General features: G+C 35.8%; 1 protein-coding gene across 12 annotated transcripts in view; it reads right to left on the bottom strand.

Moving 5' to 3' along the window:
• The window catches only part of Pias2 (protein inhibitor of activated STAT 2), a 104,232-nt gene that overhangs the window by 24,640 nt on the left and 57,679 nt on the right, over window positions 1-21,913 (bottom strand). For all 12 annotated transcript variants that reach the window (XR_015442147.1, XR_015442150.1, XR_015442146.1 and 9 more), the window contains 5 exons: window positions 19,545-19,679; window positions 17,586-17,691; window positions 16,787-16,860; window positions 7,729-7,889; window positions 860-993 (listed from right to left, as the gene is read on the bottom strand). Coding sequence is in view for 9 of the 12 variants with exons in the window: in XM_004855100.3 (XP_004855157.1) it covers window positions 860-993; window positions 7,729-7,889; window positions 16,787-16,860; window positions 17,586-17,691; window positions 19,545-19,679 (610 nt within the window). In the remaining 3 variants the exon portion in view is untranslated. The remainder of the gene's footprint in view (window positions 1-859; window positions 994-7,728; window positions 7,890-16,786; window positions 16,861-17,585; window positions 17,692-19,544; window positions 19,680-21,913) is intronic.

Here is a 21,913-nt window from a genome sequence, read left to right as displayed (position 1 = left end):
AAGGAGCAATAACCAGTCAATTAAATTACTTTCCATTTTCTCAAAGGTGAGAGAAAACTTAGTTACTGCTATCTTGGTTTCAATACAAATCATGGAAGGATAAACTGGCATATATTCACTACACTGTGAGAACTTTCAAATATAGTCAAAATGAAACTCAACACCAATGAGTAGACTGGGTTAGAGAAAAAGACTGAGTTTACCTATGGATTTCAATTTACCTAAGTTTACCTATGGGACTTTAGTGCCCCCATTCCTCAAACAATTAGAGAATAAGAATACATTCTAGGTAAACAAGAGTATGATAAAATTCCTACACACAACATACACACATGAAAGAAACAATCTCCTTACTGAACCTCCTTAACAACTAGCCAATGTATGTTTACCTGACTCCTCATCTAATACACCTCCACAAGAGGTTGTGCCTACAGATACACTTAAAACAATTCTGAAAAGCTGCCCATATAAATATCATTTCGGACTTCACTTTATAACAAACATCATCAATTATTTTAGGTGGATGTTTTATTTACTCTGTACATGAAAAACACAGAAAAGGCTGATATAATGGTATAAATGAGCATATTTCTTAAGGAAAAAAATTATAGATGCTCAAAAGATAATGTTAGAAAACTGAATTCCAAAAATAGTTCTAGTGGCCAAGATTAATAATAAAGATAATAGGGCCAGGAATTTAGCTCAGTGGTTCCGCCGCCTGCCTCACAAGCACATGGACCCAAGTTCGATCCCCGGTACCAAAAATAAATAAATAAATAAATAAATAAAAATAATAATAAAGATAATATTCCACAAGTCTCAGTGCTTTGTTTGTTCTCTGTTGCCATTTTGCACATACTTTCTATTTTTGTACATGGTTGGCTGGATACTTTCATAGCTTCTTTCTTCGGTCTCATCGGACACCAAGAACCATCTTCTTGGAATTTGATCTCATCCACATCAGAACAGTCATTGAGAATTTCCATAAAAAGCCTGTAAACCAATTAAGAAGGACAATACATACATGTCACCAATGGCTTTGCTTAAAAATGAAGAAAGTAATATAATCTGGAAGGGAAAAGTAATGCTGACTTATTTTGTATTGGGGGGTTACTGGGGATTGAACTCAGGACCTTGTGTTTGACAGGCAGGTGTGGTGCCAATGAGCTAAATCCCCGGCCCTATTTTGTATTTTAATATATCACACTTTGTAACAACTATTAATGCACTCTTCTTCCATACAGAGATGGATGGACAGGTATATATATTGTGGTGTTAGAGATGGAACACAGGGCCTTGTGCATACTACGCAAGTCCCCTACCACTAAGCTAGATCCCTTGGCCAGATTTTAGGCCTGGAACAGATAATACAAGAATTAAATGGGGCGGGGGATTTAGCTCAGCGGTTCCACGCCTGCCTTGCAAGCACAAGGTCCCAAGTTTGATCCGTGGTACCAAAAAAGGGGAAAGAATTAGTGACTTATTGAGTGACATTTATAATATCAGTGACTAAAACAGAAATTGAAACCTGTAGTTTCCTAGTAAGACTGCAGGTAAACATGTTCCTGCCAGCTTGAATCACAATAATACATGCATGACTGTTTCATCATGTGGCATGATTCACCAATGGTTAGGTATTTAACATCAGAGGATGGAATTCACATCAGAGCCACCAAGCAGCGAGACATACAAATTACAGCCCATTGTGAATATATTAAGACTAACATGTGGCATGCACATAAAACAAGTAGACAAAGGTAATCATTTATAAGCTTAATATCCAAAAAAAGGGGGCTGGGGATTTAGCTCAGTGGTATCATCACCTGCCTCGTAAGTACAAGGTCCTGAGTTTGATCTCCAGTACAAAAAAGAAAAATGAAAAGAGGAATACAGGAGTGGAGAAAGTAGAAAGGAAGAGGGACAGAAAAGAAGTCTTAATAAATATAACTCAAAACATACAAAATATTTCTATGACAAAAATGAAATTATATTTGAAGTCAGTATCAAAAACTATCTGGAAAAAATCTACACCTGGACATGTAATAGTCAAGATCCCAGAAACTCAACAGAAGAATAAAATCCTATAAGCAGTTAGAGAAAAGAAACAAATCACCTACAAAGGAAACCCCATCAGAATCACAGCAGACTTCTCAACACAAACCCTCAAGAAAAGGAGAGCCTGGAATGAAGTATTTCAAGCCCTAAAAGAAAATAACTTCCAACTTGGACTGTTGTATCCTGCAAAATTATCTTTCAAAATTGATGGGGAATTTAGATACTTCCATGACAAAGAACACCTGAGAAATTTCATGAACACGAAACCAGCAAACCAAACAATTCAAAGCAATATCCTAGAAAAAGACAATGAAGGTCACAACGCCACAAGACCCAACAGAGGGAAGCCACCAGGCAAGATAAGAAACTAAAGGGAAAGGGGGAAAAAATAAGAAATAAAAGAATCTACAACAGTAAAACATCATGACAAGGATGAGTCAATATCTATCAATTATAACCATCAATGTTAATGGCCTCAATTCACCAATCAAAAGAAATAGACTGGCAGAATGGATTAAGAAGCAAAATCCAGCAATATGCTGTACACAAGAAATACATCTAACTCAAAAAGAAACTCAAAGACTGAAAGTGAAAGGATGGAAAACAGTTCTCCACACCACAGGAACCCAGAAAAAAGCAGGGGTAGCAATCTTATTTGCAGACAAAGTAGGTTTCAAATCAAAACTAATTAATAGAGACAACGGTGGTCACTACATCCTTGTGAAGAGAACAATCCATGAGGAAGAGATGACAATCCTAAATATATATGCACCAAATATGAATGCCTCCAACTATACAAAACAAATATTAATGGACATGAAAAACCAAATAAGCACTAATACAATTGTAGTGGGGGACCTCAATACCCCACTATCACAAATAAATCATCTAGACAAAATTAACGAAATTCTAGAACTGACCCAAGCTATTGAACAAATGGACTTAATAGATGTTTACAGAGTGTTCCACCCTATAAAATCAGAATACACATTATTTTTTATTTTTTTGGTACTGGGGATCGAACTCGGGTCCTTGAGGTTGGAAGGCAGGCGACGGATTGGGCTAAATCCCCGGTCCAAAAATACACATTCTTTTCAGCTGTACATGGATCTTTTTCCAAAACAGACCACATGCTAGCTCATAGGACATGTCTAAGTAAATGTAAAAGACCTGAAGTTACACCCTGTATATTATCAGACCATAGTGCAATAAAATTGGAGATCAATAACATAACAACCTGCAAAACCCCCACTAACACACAGAAATTGAATAACACCCTCCTGAACAACCAATGGGTCACAGAGGAAATTAACAAAGAAACTAGACAGTTTCTACAAGTAAATGATAATGCCAGTACAACATACAGGAATCTAAGGGACACAATGAAAGCAGTTCTACATGGGAAATTCATAGCAATGAAAGCCCATATTAAGAAAACAGAACTCAAATAAATAACCTAATGCAGAACCTCAAGCTCCTAGAAAAAGAACAGCATAACAAACTCAAACCTCACACAAGAGAGGAAATTATAAAGATCAGAGCAATGGAGACTAAGAGAATGATACAAAAAAATCAATGAATCAAAGAGTTGGTTTTTCAAAAGAATAAATAAAATCGATAAACCTTTAGCCAACCTTATCAAAAAAAGGAAAGAAAAGGCAAAGATCCAAGCAATTAAGAATGAAAAAGGTGAAGTCACAACACAAAAAGACGAAGTCACAACAGAAATCCAGAGGATCATGAATACCTGCTTCGATACAATGGAAAACACAGAATGGACAGATTCCTAGATACATGCGAATTGCCAAAGATAAATGAAGATACAGAAATTCTAAACATCCCAATTACAATGAGTGAAACTGAAAATGTAATAAAAAATTTACCAAAGAAAAGGTCAGGTCCTGATGGCTTCACTGCTGAATTCTACAAGACGTTTAAAGAAGAACTATCTCCATTACTCTTTAAACTCATCAAGGAAATTGAAAGAGAAGCAAGGCTTCCAAATTCATTCCTGGAAGCAAGTGTTACTTTGATTCCAAAACCAAGGAAAGACCCAACCTAAAAAAAGATCTACAGGCCCATCTCCCTAATGAACATAGACGCAAAAATCCTCAACAAGATATTGGCAAACAGAATACAGAGGGTCATAAAGAAGATCATATACCCTGACCAAGTCAGATTTATCCCAGGGATGCAAGGACAGTTCAACAAACATTAAGTCAATAAATGTAATACACTATATGAACAGAGTCAAGGACAAAAACCATATGATCATCTCAACAGAGGCAAAAAAGGCATTTGACAAAATCCAACATCCATTCATGATTAAAAACCCTACAGAAAATTGGAATAGAAGGTCTTTATCTCAACCTGACTAAAACTGTCTATGAAAAACCAAAAGCCAACATCATACTAAATGGTCAAAAACTGAAAACTTTCACACTAAAATCAGGAACAAGACAAGGATGCCCACTATCACCACTCCTGTTCAATATAGTTCTGGAAACATTAGCCACAACAATTAGAAAAGAGAAAGAAATAAAAGGAATAAAGATAGGAAAGGAAGAAGTTAAACTGTCATTATTTGCTGATGATGATACTTTACATAGAAGACCCAAAAAATTCTGCCCAAAAGACTTCCAGACTTAATTGACACATTCAGTAGAGTAGCTGGATAAAAACAAGGTCAACACTGAAAAAACAACAGCCTTTTTATACACAAATAACAGACTCACTGAGAGAGAAATTAGGGCAACAATCCTTTTACATTAGCACCCAAAAAAATGAAACATCTAGGAATCAATCTAACAAAGGAAGCAAAAGATCTCTATACTGAAAACTACAGCTCTGTGAAAAAGGAGACCCAGGAGGGTATAGGAAAATGGAAAGACATCCCTTGTTCCTTGGTAGGACGAACCAATATAGTGAAAATGGCGATACTTCCAAAACTACTATATAGATTTAATAGAATGCTGATTGAAATTCCAACAATATACTTCACAAAACTAGAGAAAACAATCCAAAAATTCATTTGGAACCAGAAGAGACCCAGAATAGCAAAAGCAATTCTAGGTAACAGAGACATGGCAGGGGGTATCACAATCCCCAACTTGAAACTATACTACAAAGCTACTGTGGTAAAAACAGCACGGTACTGGCAAAGAAACAGGCACGAGGATCAGTGGAATAGATTAGAAGATGCAGAAACAACTCCAGACATATTCAGCCACCTCATTGGAGGTAGGAGCCAACCATCCTCATTGGAAGAAAGATAGCCTCTTTAATAAATGGTGTTGGAAAAACTGGATTTCAACTTGCTGAAGATTAAAACTAGACCCATACCTATCACCATGCACTAAACTAAGATCAAAGTGGATTAAAGATCTAAATACTAAGACAGAAACACCAAACTTGCTGGAAGTTAGGTCTTGAAGACCTAACTGAAGTTAATGTCTTGAAGACACTGGCATAGGAAAATACTTTATGAACAAAACCTCAATAACACAGGAACTAGCACTAAGAATCAACAACTGGGATCTCATCTTATTAAGAAGCTTCTGCACTGCAAGAGAAACCATCAGCAGAGCTAAGAGACAACCTACAATGTGGGAAAAAATTTTTAGCAGCTGTACCTCAGACAAAGGACTACTATCTAGAATATATAAAGAACTGAAAACAATCAGACCCTCCAAATTTAAAGACCCAATTCAAAAATGGGCATCTAAAATGAACAGACATTTTTCAGACAAAGAAGTAAAAGCAGCAAACAAGCATATGGAAAAATGTTCAAAAAATGTTCATCACTGGTCACTTGAGAGATGCAGATGAAAACATATACACTTAAGAACAGTTTGGTAGTGTTTTAGGCATACACCTAACATGTGACCAGGTATCTGATTCTAAGTATTTATTTGTAAGACAAATGAAAACATCAGTCACACAGGATTTGGGGATGAATATTCATATCTGTATTTGCAATAACTCAAAATCAGAAACAATCTACTGAAGGTGAAAACATAACCCACCTTTGGTATACTATACAATAGAATGTGACTCAATAATTAAATGAACTGTTGGTACATGCAGCAAAATGGAAGAATTTCAAATAAGTATGGTAAAGTAAGAGATGTTAGACGAAGGGAGTATATAATATTTTATCATTCTATTCATATACAATTCTAGAAAAATCCACATCCAATTCTCAGACGATTTAAAAGAATTCTATAAACACTAATACACTGTAATCATCTTTCCATACACAAACATACATCAAAAATGTATGTACACATTGAAAGAATATGATAAAGCAATTGTGGCAGAAGTTAACAATTGATACATCTAAGTCAAAGTACTACTAGAGGTTATTTGTGCTACTGATGCAACTTCTCTCTAAGTTTAAAATTATTTCAAAATAAAAAAAAAAATTATAAAAATAAGCAAGCAAAACAAGTTTTGAGAAAGGTGAAGTCCCAGTCTTCATTGCCTTATTCTTCTCCACAATACTCCTTTACAATGTTTCATAAAAATACTGTAAAAAATATCTTTCAAGCTCTAGAATACTTTTTACTACGTATTGAGGGAAAAGTATATGTAAATACAAAACTATGTAAAGTTATGATTTAAATCTTTTGAATACATCAATAAAAGTCAACACCATGGTTCAATAATTGTATTTTTTAAATCTATGCACTACTGTGCATAGATGACAAATGTCATTTTTTAAAAGCGTCATTTGAAGGACACCTCACTTACTGAAAATACTTGATATAAATTTGCAAATTCTGACACAAGCAATATGATCTAAGAATTAATGTTTAATGACTTCTAATTTTGAACTTACCAGTTGTGTAATGTGATTTTTATCTACCCTATCACTTCCTGTTTATTTCAAAGACACTGCTATTACAAAGACTTTAATTGCTATTACAAGAAATTCTAGGTAAATAAAATGGTAACACTAATCAGTCTTCACCCTCTGTCCGGTAGACTTTTACAACATATGATCTTGGAAAGCAAATTCAAAGGAAAACTAGTGTATCTTCTTGTCTCTAAGACAAATCATATAATAGGTTAGCCATCCCTATTCAAAAATCTGAAACTTTTTGGAACACCAACAGGATGCTCAAAAACTAAGATTTTGGAGCATTTTGAATTTGGGATTTTCAGATTAGGGATGCTCAACTGGTAGTCTATGCAAGTAAATAAGACTGAGTAAAATTAAGTATTAACAATACACAAACATTTGGATTTTATATACTAGAACAGAATATATATTAGGCTGTGCTCAAGGAAGACACAGCCAATAGGTATCAGAAGGGAAACACAGAAGAAAATACTTATTAATACTTATCTACTAGCTGGATGTGGTTGTTTACATCTGCAGTCGCAGGACTCTGAGAGGTTCAGTCAGGTGGTCCCCAAATCTAAGCCTAGCCTGAGCAACTTAGTGAGACCTTGTCTCAAAATTAATAAAGGGTTGGGTACATAGCTCAGTGTGAAGACCTTATGTTCAATCTTCAGTATTGTAAGAAACAAAACAAAACAAAACAAAAAAACCAAACCTCAACTGAGGTTGGGGTGAAGAATTCATGGTACAACATCCTTAGCATTCATAAGGCCCTAAGTTGGATCCCTAACACAATAAAGAGGAGGAGGTAGGGAAAATATACTTACCCATCTAATATTAGACTTTCGTAGGCAGCTTTTTTGTCACAGACAGGACAAATCCAGGTGGGCTTCTTCTCATTCATTTGTAGATAAAGGGCAGCATCGAAACACTGCAGATGTGTACATGTCACTGCACGGCATGGGATTGTTAGCCTCATTTTCCCTAGCTACAGGACAAGAACACAATATGAAAACTACTTCAAAATGGAAAACAAAGCCTCACAGAAACAATCATAACAGTTTGAAGAAGCTATTTAAAAAGATGATCAAAATAAAAAAAGGAATCCAAATCACAATTTATTCCCACCAAGATTGCTTTTTTAAGTTCATTTGATTGTTCTATGATTTTTGAAAGATCACTTTATGTTTTCAAAGGTAGAAAAATATACATATACAGTACAATGTAAACAAGACTTCTTCTCACCTGGTTCCCCCCGGTATTTAAAGAACCACTGTTATACATCTTTTACATGTCCTCTCATAGATGTTCTGTGCATTAATCAAGTGTATATTTAAAATATTTTCCCATAAATTGCACATTTTGTACACATTCTGCAGAGTTCTACTGATATCAACATATGTAAAGTATCCTAGCTAGATCAGATTTTCCTGTAAAACCTTTAAAATGTCCTCATATATTTCCTTCATAGAAAATATCTCTATTTAAAATTAGCTCTGTAATTTTGTCTGAAAATTTGTTGCTAGCCCTAGATCCTAAGCTCCATAAGGACAGGGTGGTCTGCATCTGTTCATCACTGTAATCCCACTGTCCGAGCACAATATGAACTCATAGTACATGCTCTACATTAATGGACCAAGCAGTAGAATGGATGAGGACTGAAACAGAGGCAAAGAGACAATTGGATTTCTTCATATGTACTATAGTTTAGAAAAATTCATAGCAGAATTATAACATTCTTAACTGGCTGGATGACAGAAATTTCAGGATGTTATTATTTTTGGTTGATCTGTAGTTTAAGTGTGTTAAAAAGAACATTTGCATATTATATAATTTTATTTTATTTTTATTTTTTTGGTACCGGGGATCGAACTCGGGTCCTTGCACTTGCACAGTGGGTGGCGAAACCGCTGAGCTAAATCCCCGACCCAATATAATTTTAAAAGAAAATTATTTTGGGCCGGGGATTTAGCTCAGCGGTTCCGCCGCCTGCCTTGCAAGCGCAAGGACCCGAGCTCGATCCCCAGTACCAAAAAAAAAAAAAAAAATTACTTTGCTAAATCAACATGGCTGTAATTCTTACATAATTTATACCTCTGCGTAAAGCATAATGTTGAGTACTTTCCATTTAATTTCAGAATATTTTTACATTTAAACTGAATACACTATAAAAATATATTTGTAAATATAAAACAATAATTTTCCCCCCAAGGTACTGGGGAGTAAATCCAGGAATTTCACACTGAGCTATACACCCAGCACCATCTCCTATTTTTAAATTTTTTAATTTGACACAGTCTTGCTAAGTTCCCCAGGCAGGGCTCTAACTTGAAATCCTCTGCCTTAGTTTCCCAGAGTGCCAGGAGGAAAAAAAGTAAACCATCACACCCAGGTCCCAGTTTATAAATAAGGAGTCTGAGGCACACAGAAGATAAGAAGAAAAACTAAATACATAAATTAAAAAAAAAAATAAGTTGAGCAATCTAACAGTACAAAGTCAGAAAATAGCAGAGGTGAGAAGTGAGCCATGCAGTTCATCCTCATCACTGTGCTACACTTCCTCTACCTACTTATGATTATAAAAGAGACTTTAGAAGTTAGTGATTCAAAGAAGTATGTAGTACAGAATAACTTGCCATTTTAGGACAGAAAAAAAAAAACTAGGGCAACTTCTCTTACACTATATGTTCTTCTGTTATTTTTGCTTCCTTTAAAACAGATGTAAGTTATCTAAAATGTTACAGTATGCTAGAATTTTTTCAAGGAATTCCTATAATCCTCATAACAACATTATACCCAGAGGAACTTGCATCTCTACTTGTATTGTGAAATGAAAATGCAGAAGCTACAAGAGGCTAAAACAATTCGAGAAACAGCTGGTGGAGTTACAACACAAATCCAAATGTTTCTTGCTGTTCTGAGATGTTCCTAGCGGTATAACATTACACATAGTACTAGCTTTTGGGTTTAATTATCTTTTTCCAATTCTGCTAAAAATTTATGTTTTATTAAGAAAGGATGCTGACTACATACCTATTTTGCACTCAATGAGATGATCATGATTTTTATAATCCTTTCAACTAAAGAATAGTTTAAACATACTGTATTTTCTAAAATCAAACAATCTTTGCATTCCTAAAGGCAACTCTTTATTAGTACCCATTACTAAAAGGTGCTCAACACACGGCAGCCCCCGGGTGGAAGTTGACTAAAGATCATGTGGTGTTACACTCTGGCAGAAAATTCATCCTTATTTTGCCCATGTCTTGAGACTTTTTAAGAAAGTGAGATTAAGAGCAGTGGACTAATTATTCCACTGGAGGAAATTTCAAAGCAGCCCAATATTTAGGCTGTGGCATGGGCACTGCTGGTTGCTTTTAGCCAGATCTACAGTGAAAATCAGGAGCAAAAAGCAAATGTGAAATGTCTTAGGTTGCATGAGAAAGAAGCACCTACAAAGATAGGGCAAAGAAGTAAATGGTTGCTAAAAAAGATTACATCTCCACAATAGGAAAGATGGCTTGAGGGCATCTCAGGAATCAGGAAGACTCCACTCACCCTTGGAAGGCTCAAGTGTACAAAAAAGTTTTCATTTGAGAACAGAGCTCCTGGGCCACCTGCTCAAGAACAGCTACACAAGGAATTGGTTCCCCAGGATTCATTTCATTGTGCTCAGCCATCCTGGCACTCAGAGACAGCAGACCCTGGTGTCATCCACGTGGTGCTGGTTCTATAGTCATGAGGAATACAAGAGTTACGGGGTCATGTAGGCTTCAGATTTCGATAGAAGACTCAAAGCCCAGGCAATATGCCCCTGTGAAGGCAGTGTGCGAAACTGTGAGAATGAAGCCAAAGTGCAGTGGAGATCTCAGAACATTGGAGATGCCATGAATATGGAGCATATGCTAAGCAGGGCCACAGGCAATGAGCACAGCCAGCCCAAGGGAGAGGGCATGAGGGTTGCAACCAGCAATGCTACAGGTACAGGGCTGCCCAAATCCTTTTGAGCTAACATTGTGCCACAACTTGCTCTAGGCTCTGGACATCCAGTTACAGTATTTAATGTTTGCACTACTGAGTTTCAGTGTTGCTATGGTCTGATATCTATTCCCCTAGTCTTCCCTTTAGAAATAGGAACATTTATCCTATGTCATTGAATATTGGAATTGTTTAACTTTCTGTTGGGTTTTGGCAGAGGTTCACAGCTAAGAGTTTGCCTTGAGTCTCAGAGGACACTTTGGGTTTTTTGGGGTTTTTGGGGGGTTTTTTTGGTACCAGGGATCAAACTCAGGTCCTTGTGCTTGTGGGGCAGGCGGTGAAACCACTGAGCTAAATCCCGGGCCCTCAGAGGACACTTTGGACTTAAAACTTTTCAGTAATCCAGCAACTGTTAAAGACTTTTTAGAGATGGCCTAAGTGCTCTTTGTATGAGAAGGATTTGAAACTTTTAGAAGCCAGGGTTGCTATGTTATGGTTTACATTTAAAACGATTGCCAAAATTCTCATATTTGGAGGTAAGGCCTGGAGGGAAGGGGTGGGTACTTGGAGTGTAACCTGAAAGGGTGTATTCTCACCTCGCTTCACTTTCTGCTCCTGGCTGCCATGTTAACACCCTATCCTCATCCATGGCCCTCTGCCATCCTGTTTCTGTCTTAGAGTCAGTCAATCATGGAGTGTAAGCCAAAATAAATCTTCCCTCCTTTGAGTTGGCCAGGTATTATATCCCAGTGACAAGAAAATGACTAATGCAGGTAGTATTTTCTTGAAAGGAATTCTCAATCAATATAAGTGAGTTTGTTTTGCATTATTATCATCAATGTTTGCAAACAACCCAAATCATCACTAAAATAGGTAGAATCTAAGTTACACTAAGCCGATTCAATAATATGCCTATAGTGATTAAGACAGATCTACATATACTAAAGATATACTGTTAATTAAAACATAGCAGGACATAGTACACATAGTACAATTTTTTCAATAAACATATATAAAATTAAAAACAGTTAAATCTAAAAAGATATATTAATAACACTACTTCTGAATAACCTTGGTACCTTAAATTTTTATTTTTTAATTGTTTCTGTTCTAGTCACATAATATTATAATTAAGTAGGTATTAAACATCTATTACTTGTTTATATTTTTTAAAAACAATGCTCTCAGACCACTGTTTCAAGCTACAAGTTCTCAAATCTTTGGTTTCAGAACTCTTTACACGCTGTTATGGCTTGATGTCCCCCCAAAGCCTCATGTGCTCATAGACAGGGCTTTTTGGGGGTGGCTGGACCTAGGGCAGTGGTGGCAAACCTATGGCACATGTGTTGTTTTTCTTTTAATACAAAAGACGTTAATATATGAGTTTTTTTCTAAACTAAAATCTCAGTATTCAGGTTTAACTCCAGTGTTGGCACTTTGCAATAAATAAATGGGTTTGGGTTGCAGTTTGGGCACTCCTTTCTAAAAGGTCATCACTGATCTAGGGAATGTGAATATGGATTAAGGGTGTGTGATAACTAAATTAGTCCACTTACTGGTTTAGCATAGTTTTAGGTGTGGATAATGGGAAGGCCTACCTCACCACCCTGGGTGTAGGTGGCATCAACTATTAGGCTTGGAGCCTGGATGGGATAAAAGGGAAAGGAAGGCTTGCTGCTGCTGCTTCCTGACTACCCTGCCATGGACTGTTTATCCTCTGCCATACTCTTCTGCCTTGGAGCCAGCTGTCCATGGACTAAAACCTCACAAATTGTGAGCTAAAATAAACCTTTCCTCCTTTAACTTGTGGGTGTTATTTTATCCTAGCAATGAGAAAGTAAATAAAGACACACCTTTAAAAACTAAATAGCTCAGTTATTACATATGTGGGTGGACACCAATATTTACTGTATTAGAAATTTAAAAATACTTTAAAAGATAAGAGTACACAAGTAAACACCCTATTAACCTCAAAACCAGTGACACCATCACTTGTCAAATAATCTGTTAAACAGCACTAAGAGAGTGGGAGAGGGAATGAAATTATGGGGGTTGGGGCTGTAGCTCAGTGACAGAAGACATTCTCAGATTAATCCTCAAAACACACATACACACAAGTAAAATAATAAAAAAAAAAAGATGTGTTTGCATTACAAAAAGTTTGACTTGGGGACTTCTGAGTCTCAGAGACCCTTAGGTATCCCAGGGGGTCTGTGTTTGTGTGTGGCACTGGGGACTGAACCCAGGACCTTTGTACAGAGCTACCACACCCAGCCCTATTAATTATTTATTTATTTCCATTGTGAGACAAGGTCTTGCTAAGTTGCCCAGGCTGGCCTAAAATTTTAAATCTTGTTTTCACCTCTCAAGAGTGCTGGGAGTACAGGTATGTGCCACAATTCCCAGCTCTTGGGCCACATTTTGTAAACCATTATTTTGTGATTTTTTTTTTTTCTATGCCATCTTCATCTTTTCTGTTGCTGCCTTAAAATTTCTACAACATAACATTCAGAATTATAAAGTTGCTGATCCTTAATTTAATTCTACACTAATGAAATGGTGTCTAGCCAACACAATATTTCTTTCTTATAAAATGCCATGCAGGCAAGTATCTAAGTTGATATTTGTTTCATGTAGACTAATGAGTAGGAATCCAAATTAAGAGTTTATAAGTAAAAATGACCCCAATCAGTGGTTTTGAACAATTTTTAGCAAAACTTAGAAACATATATATATATATATATATAATTTTTTTTTGTTTGGTTTTAAGTTTCTAAAACTCAGTGGTTAGATTCAATGTTGACTTTAAGGGGAAATTTGATTCGATTCTCATCCAATTTACCAGAATTGTGGAATTAAGTTTGTGAACCAAGGTACCAATGTACTGTGAAATTACTTTCTATAGGTCCCAGAACTGGAACTTGTTCCCATTATCCACATTCATGTGTACTCTAAATTATTTCACAAATGTACTATGAAATACAACAAACATTTTTTCTACCACTCTAGGCTGTCATTTTCTCTTGTTTTTGCCAAATAAAAACAGGGTTCACTTTTTATCCTTTCAAGTGCTTGGAATCCATTTTGGTTTTTTCTGTTCCACTTCCTGTTACCACACCAGATTCTGTGTTATTTTCATCATTAGCCAGCAGGGACTCCATTCTGGCTTTTCTACCTGATACTAAGACTGTGTCTTCCTCAAAAACTACTTCCATCATCTAACTTCAGTCATCTACACGTTAAGTATGGCCAAAACTTGCAATTCATTTTCTAATACACAGCATATATTACAGTTTCGTTATGCAAGTTATTTATTTATTTATTTATTTGGTACCGGAGATCGAACTCGGGTCCTTGTGCTAAGTTATTTTAATACAATGGCCAAAAGAGTATAATTCATTCTTTTCAGAAAAGTGCTCTGAAAAAAAAAAATCAAGTAAGATAAAACTGTAAGGAAAAGAGTTTTAGAAACAGACCTGTTGCCGATGTACATGGAGAAAGAAAACATAATGATTGAAAACAGGATAAAAGAGCTGGGGGTATAGCTTAGTGGTAGAGCATATGCTTAGGGTTTGAGTGCCAGCACTGTGAAAACAGTTCATATATTTTATTTCTTCAAATAACTAAACAGTTAATTTTCTTAAAATTGACAAGTTTGAAAGGAACTGCTCCCAATGCTTATATAAAAGGAGTGCTAACCACACTGATACTGTTATTAGAAGCCTTGGAATCCTTTCAGTATGTCTGGCCATTGTGTTCAGTTTTGGTTGTCCTCATAGAGAATGGCAGCCATGTAAAGGGGGGAAAGTTCAAAGAAAATACAGAAAATAGCATTATATAATTGTTGCACACATTGAAAACTGTGTAAAAGCACTTTGTTCCTAGCAGAATAGTTTGACATTGAGTTCCTTCCTATATAGTAACTGCACACCTAGAATATAGTCAGCAATTAATGTCTGCTGAATATAGTAGGGTTAAACTATAAAAAAACTGTCAAAATTCAACTGTTTTTGACCAACAAATGGTAATTTCACTTGTTTCAATCTAACATCCACTTTAATTTTAATATGAGAGGAGGAAAATAAGGTAATGTGGAGATACTCAAAACAACTCCTGCCTGCAATGTGCATAAAGCTCTGGAACAGAGAAGGGTGTGGGTCCTAACAAAAGGCCACTAGAGCCTCTACCACAACATCAGTATACTAACATCTTCCCTTGCTTGTACTGCAAATCTCCCTAAGTTTAATAACCACAGCAGTCTCACTTTCTAAGCATTCCCAATTTCACAAAACTCTATTACTTTTCAATAAAGATATGGTACTTTTGGGTCAGGGATTTAGCTCAGTGGTTTTGTTGCCTGCCTCGCAAGCGCAAGGACCCGAGTTCGATCCCTGGTACCAAAAAAAAAATAATAATAAAAAGATGCTACTTTAAAAAAAAAAAACGTAATGATGATAAATAAACCTACATAAAAAAAGATAACTGCATGATGTATCTTGGTTCTGTATCATGTACAGGTACAAGCACCCAATGATAAAAGTAAACGTATTGCATACCTAAAATGTACCAATAAAAGAATTTAAGCAAAAAAAGAAAGATAACTACAAACACCATTTTACAGTGTACTAGAAGGTACACTTATAATCAGGACATTTATATTTGAGGCCAATCTGGTAGCACAGTTATTGGAAAGACAACTGGAATAATACCAGAAAGACTAGAATTTTAATTTTAACTCAAAACCTTTAATTTTTGTTCTACTGTGTGATGTGGGTTAATCAATCTCTATCAGTCTTGGATTCCTCATGAACAAAATCAGGACAACTCCTCGATATAGGCTTGCAAGAACAGTTAAATAAGTACATAGTAGGAAATTCACAAATTGTTTCCTTCTTTCTTTTCTGACACAATTTTGTCTTCATGAAAAAACACTGGGGCCAGAGATTTAGCTCAGCAGTACAGAGCCTGCCTGGCAAGCATGACTTTGATTCCTGGTACCAAAACAAAACAAAACATTGTATAGTCTCACAACACTGCCCCCACAAACTACATTATAAATTTCTGATTCTATCATTTTTTTTCATATTGAGGTCTTCTTTCCACACTAATTTTATGTTTTGTTTTGTCTTTTAAGACAGGGTCTCACTATTTAGTTCCAGCTGGCCTTAAATTCTCGGTGATTCTCCTGCCTCATCCTCCCAAGTGCTGGGATTATAGGTATGTGCCACTATTCCAAGCATCGACACAAATTTTAAATAAGTTTTTATCCACTCTCCCTGATCTCTCCTACCTCTTTATATGTGGTTAGGTACAGACTGCTTTTTCATGTGAGTTGATTTTATCTCTCAAAATAGATTATTAACTTTATGACAACTTCACAAATCCTCAATATTTTGCCCTAGTTAGTTCAGTGCCAAACGCACAGGAGGATCTCAGTGTAGCTTGCTTGATTTCTCACCCAAGTCTCTATGTAAAGAGATATAAAGTATAGTACAAAGATACCCCAAATACCATGACTTACTAAGCCAAGACCATCAGCAGTTAGGACTTATCAGGCCCCAGTTATTTTATTGCTATTTTTTAATGCAACATATATTCTGATAAAAGGAGCTAGCTCTTAATATGTGCTTATAATTAGCTGTGGATTATTATCAGCATTAATTTTGAAAGATTATTCTTAGCCTAAAACTATCTTCCTTCTGTGATATGAAAGCCTTTCAGGTCTCTCGCTTCATCATTACCTGAAGAATACAAAGAACTATAATGCTTAATCATGAATATTCCTAAATGGGAAAAAATTCAGAATTTTATCAAAATATATCAGTGCTTTTCATACTTATTTTTATCGGGAAATTAGTCACTTATAAAAATAAAAAGTTTCTTAGAACAGTTTGTAGGATTACTCACAGGGCACGTCAAGGACACCCGGAGACTAGTTGTAGCAATTTCACTATCAGGATCTGCAGTAAGTTTTTCTTTAACTTGAAAAAAAGTGAAAAATAATAATTAAAATGTTTTAAAATAATGGTGACGTATGAGCAGAATGTAAAATTCCTTTTCCTTGTAAATTTCCCAAACACTTTAAGTCAAGAAACACAAACTGCTAAATATTAGTGTATTAAAAATACAATACAACTATACTCCCAGTACCATATCAGGTTAAAGAATTGTGAATGTACAAACTCTGGATCTTGTATGTAACTGAATTTTTAATATTTCTCTTTAAAAGTAGGACTGCTTGTATGGAAGAGTTAAAAAAGAGAACATTGTTTTAAGACTTTGCTATCATGACCTTCAGTGGTTTTCTAACACATTCATTACTGTTTTTATTAGGTTGCATTGGTTTTCTCAAACTATTAAAAAAAAATTTTTTTTTGAGACAAGGTCTTGCTATGTAGTCCAGGCTGGCCTTGAACTCACTGTAGACTAGGCTGGCCCAAACTCGAAGTGAGCCTCCTGCCTCAGCCTGCCAAATGCTGGGATTACAGGCATGTGCCACCATGGCCGGCAAACAACTATTAAATTTGTAAACAGAATAGAGAATATTTTTGTATTTTCTCTGATAACTGAAAACTATATAGGTGATATGTCTGTGATTGTCTTCACCAGGTAATCTGTACATGCTGTTTATAAAAGACAATTTTTCCAGCTCTCTCCCACCCCCATTAAAGCATCTCATATATTTGATCTTATAAACATTACTTACTTAGTGCTCTGGAATGATCGGGGTTTCTAATACCTTTCATTTTTAATCTCTGTAATAACATGGCTGATGTCAGTTGTCGTACAAGATATACAGACATAGAATAATTCTGCAAAAAAAGATATTCTGTATTAAAGACTAGAGATAATATTATACTTACATAAATATTTGTCTAAAAAATTCTAGTTTCTATAAACATTCAAAACAATTTCTCCAGGAAGATCAATGACTAGAAAAAAAGAAATAATCAACTAGACTACTTCAAGGAGGAAAATGTTATACTTATTCTAAAGGTATTTCACAATAACTTACTACTTTAAATCATCCACTGGTATAGTAAGTAGCTTCATTCAGAAGTCTCATTCTCTCTTGTAGTACTGAGGACTGAATCCAAGGGCCTTCACACTGACCTACATCCCCAGGCCTTTTTATTTGAAAGAGGGTTTCAGTAAGTCACTAAATTGCCAAAGCTGGAACTTGCCAATTTTCCTGCCTCAACCTCCCAGACTGCTGGGATTACAGGCATACACCACCTTGCCCGGCCTCAAGCTAAGTTTCTAATTTAGCAAAACTTGCTAGCTTAGGGACTACCATGACAACACACTCTCTCTTACCTACTTACAACCAGATTCCTTCTGTTTTTAACTTATATAGTAATGAGGTGCTCATATTTTCACTGAAAAGTGGTGATACTACAGAAACAATGTTCAAACACTAATGATCTGAATTAACACTTTTAGAAGATTCCAATTCTGGCAGAATAGACCACTTGCCCAATGACACTGGGCAAATTAATTGAAGTCAGCATCAACTCTCTTCTAAGGAAAGTTTTAACAACTCCAGTCCCTAAATGGGCATTTTACTGGGAAAGAGGCATCTACTATAGTGTGTAAGACATGAAGAATGAAAACACTTTAAAAGGCAAGGCCAGAAAATAATAGTATCCTGTACCTCTTAAATCTGGCAGAACCTTCTTTAGCTATTCATAGGACTATGAAGAGAGGAAATACAATTTTACCTAAATGCTAAAACATTCCATTTTATCATTTCACTACACATAATTCAATTGATTCTATAATAAACCAAATGTTTTTTATAGTTGACAAACCAAGCATTTTAAATACTTTCTGATGTTCTTTTAAATATCTAAATACCTACATATTGCACAAATTTTAGGTCCATTAATTATTTTAACACAAAACAAATATTATTCCCATTATATGACAAAACTGCCAATTTTTCAGTCTATAATCATTTATCTTAAAAACTACGTATTACTTCCAGCTCTACAATTAGTTTGGTGGTAAAACAACAAAATCATCCTGCTATTCATATGGTCACTTTCTTCAATGTGAAAACAGTAATATTTTATTTCCATGGAACAGGTTCACTCAAGTTGATGTTCAGAAATTAAATGAAATTTCTTTCCCCATTCATTTTGTTATATATATAAAACTCTAAAATGTAAAGTCTTTATTGTATTAACATCTCATAACTGATATAATTCATTTTGAGACTGACAATCACCAAAAAGCCAGATTCATGAACTTGAAGGTATACAAAAAATAATTCTAAGTGGGCACTTTTATATGAGATGCCCACTTATTAACGCTTTCCCCTAAAGACTGATAAAGCCCTTTTTTTTGTTCCTCTTCACATACACTTATCACCCCAAAGCCTTAGGTTTAATGGTATTACTTATAACACCACAACCCCCCCACACACACACAGAGTGCTTAAACCATTACTTTAAGGAATAAGAATATATGTATTTCCTTTCCCAGAATATAAACAGACAATACTCAGGATACCTCAGAGTTAAAAGTTTACAACCGTAAAAATCTCACCACCATTCTGAATTGAAAATTACTGCTTTTTAAAGATTATAGTTAGAAAACAGAGAGTTAGAGCTTGTATCTAAAGACAAAAATAATCAACTCTCAGTGGAGGAGAGAATCTTACCTTTCCAATTTCAGATGCCCAAGAAATAGAAATCTGGTTTGGCACAGCTGAAGACAACCTCACTAAAGATGTAATATTCAAGGGGCGTCCAGGGCGCTTCTGCTCAATCCCATTTTTCGGTGGTGGTGCATAGCCCTATAACCATATGAGAAAAGTTACATTCTCTGTAGGGGATTAAACATTTTCTCTAAGACAGAACAAGATCTTGCCTAATTTTGGTTGCATTGGGTTATTTTTATTCTATCCTGGAAATGACAGTCCAGAAAAAACAGAGAACAAAAATCCATGTTCCACCAATAAAATGGTACCTTGCCATACCGTTGCTAGAGTTTTAGGGTAAAGGCCCCAGCTCCAAGGAGGCTCAAGAAACTAGGTCAGTGATGGAGAACCTTTTAGAGACAAGTGCCCAAATTGCAACCCAAAACCTATTTATTTACTGCAAAGTGCCAACACGGCAATTAATCCTGAATACTGAGGCTTTAGTTTAGAAAAAACGACTCATACATTAACATCTTTTTTCTTAAAAAAGTGGTGACGTGCCATAGGTTCCTCACCACTGGACTAGGTTTTCCCAACCATCCCAAGATGCCAATCGAAGAGAGGAACAGTGGCAAAGGTAAGAAAGGAAATTTAATAAGTATAGCTGTACTGGGAAGACAAGGGAACCAGGATCCTCACTCCTGTCTTTGCAGATACAGTACTGACAAGAGCTTTAGATTTAATTAGGGAAGGAATAGAAGGAGGGTCCCATGAAGCATGCACATAGTTAAAGAGTCTTGGTCAAACTGTGCTATATGGTTGATGATTATCTCAGGTCTGGTTCAGAAGTGTCATCACAGTCACTTTGAGGGGGCTATCTGGTTCTCTTTGTGAAATGGTAGCTCCTGCTTAGGGGGTGGGGTAGGTCTTGGTTCTCCTCAGGGAGTAACTGCTCCTTGAACCACATAATTGCTCTCACTTAGAAGGACAGTCTCATTATGGTGTGACTTGTCTGTAATAAGGAATAGGCTCTACTGTTCTTGGAAGGTTTAGGCCAATCACCAGAGACTTCCAGGTTGTGCTGGGTGCACACGAGGGTAGGTGGGGCTTGAATAAGACATTGTAAAAGCTGGGCCAGGGATTTAGCTCAGTGGTTCTGTCACCTGCCTCAAAGCGCAAGGTCCAGAGTTCAATCCCGGGTTCCAAAAAAAAAAAAAGCCATTGTAAAAGCTGGCAGTTGAAGACCTTAGTTACTCTTCCATTGGGGTCTTCAGTTTTAAAGGGGGGAGACTACCAGCTTTAGGTGAACATTCTTTAAAGGATTAACATGCCTGCCTATATGCAGAGTTGAACAGTAGTCTAACCCAAAGTTTAAGGTAAAAAAGGCAACACAAAATGGAGACGCCAAGCTTTTATCCTGCTTTTACCTATTAGGTGTCTACAGGCCTACATAAAGAATTCTTTTAGCAAAAGCACCTTCTAAGCCCTTGATACAATATTAGCTATGAATCTCCTTTTCTATTTTATTTATTTTTTTGGTACCGGGGATCAAACTCGGGTCCTTGCACTTGCACAGCAGGCAGCGAAACCACTGAGCTAAATCCCCGGCCCATGAATCTTCTTTTTTACAGGAAACTAAGCTTTGCACATAAAGCTGAACCTCTCTGTAATGACTCATCTTAGAAGGCCCCTTTCAAAATGCATTCACGTACTAGGGGGAAGAGAGAAAGCAAACTCTAGAAATTAAAACAAGGAATGCATTAATGAATTTCATAGGGATTATTCAGATCTTGTGAGTGATAAAAATGCTCTCTACTGCCTTTTCTCTGAGTAGAACACAGCTTTAAAAATAGATCAGTCGATAAACAAAAACCATCACTATTTTAGTTAGCATTAAATTAACTTGCCTTTCTTCTAAATAGGAACACTCATTTTGATTCACAATATATCCCATTTTCATTTACAAGATTTTTCATACTGATTTTCAAAACCAATATATATTTTAGACAAATAAAATGTCCTTGCTGCAGTAATACCTACTTAATGACAAAGACATATTTTACTGGCTGTATTATGTCATAGATGTAATTTAATTATATACCACTGAAAATTAAAAACACTTAAATTAATGATATAACTTAATGTTATGGTTACTTATTTTGTACACATGGCAAGAAAACAACCAAAATGAATTTATTAACATTGTTTTAGAACATAAACAATCTTTGGAGTCACTTTTCACTTTGTCATCAATGCATACTTCTCCAAATGATTGTCTCACATCTAAGCAAGAGCATAAGAAATAAAAAGAATCTCCATACTCCATTCACATCTCTCAGATTTCCTTTTAAGTTGCTGATACCCTTAAGTATAAATGCTAACACAATCTG

This window comes from Heterocephalus glaber, unplaced genomic scaffold, assembly GCF_053883595.1.
Source record: "Heterocephalus glaber isolate CG9 unplaced genomic scaffold, H.glaber_assembly_v1.0 deba00000331, whole genome shotgun sequence".
Lineage (NCBI taxonomy): Eukaryota > Metazoa > Chordata > Mammalia > Rodentia > Bathyergidae > Heterocephalus > Heterocephalus glaber.
This window is presented reverse-complemented; position numbering and strand designations above follow the sequence as displayed.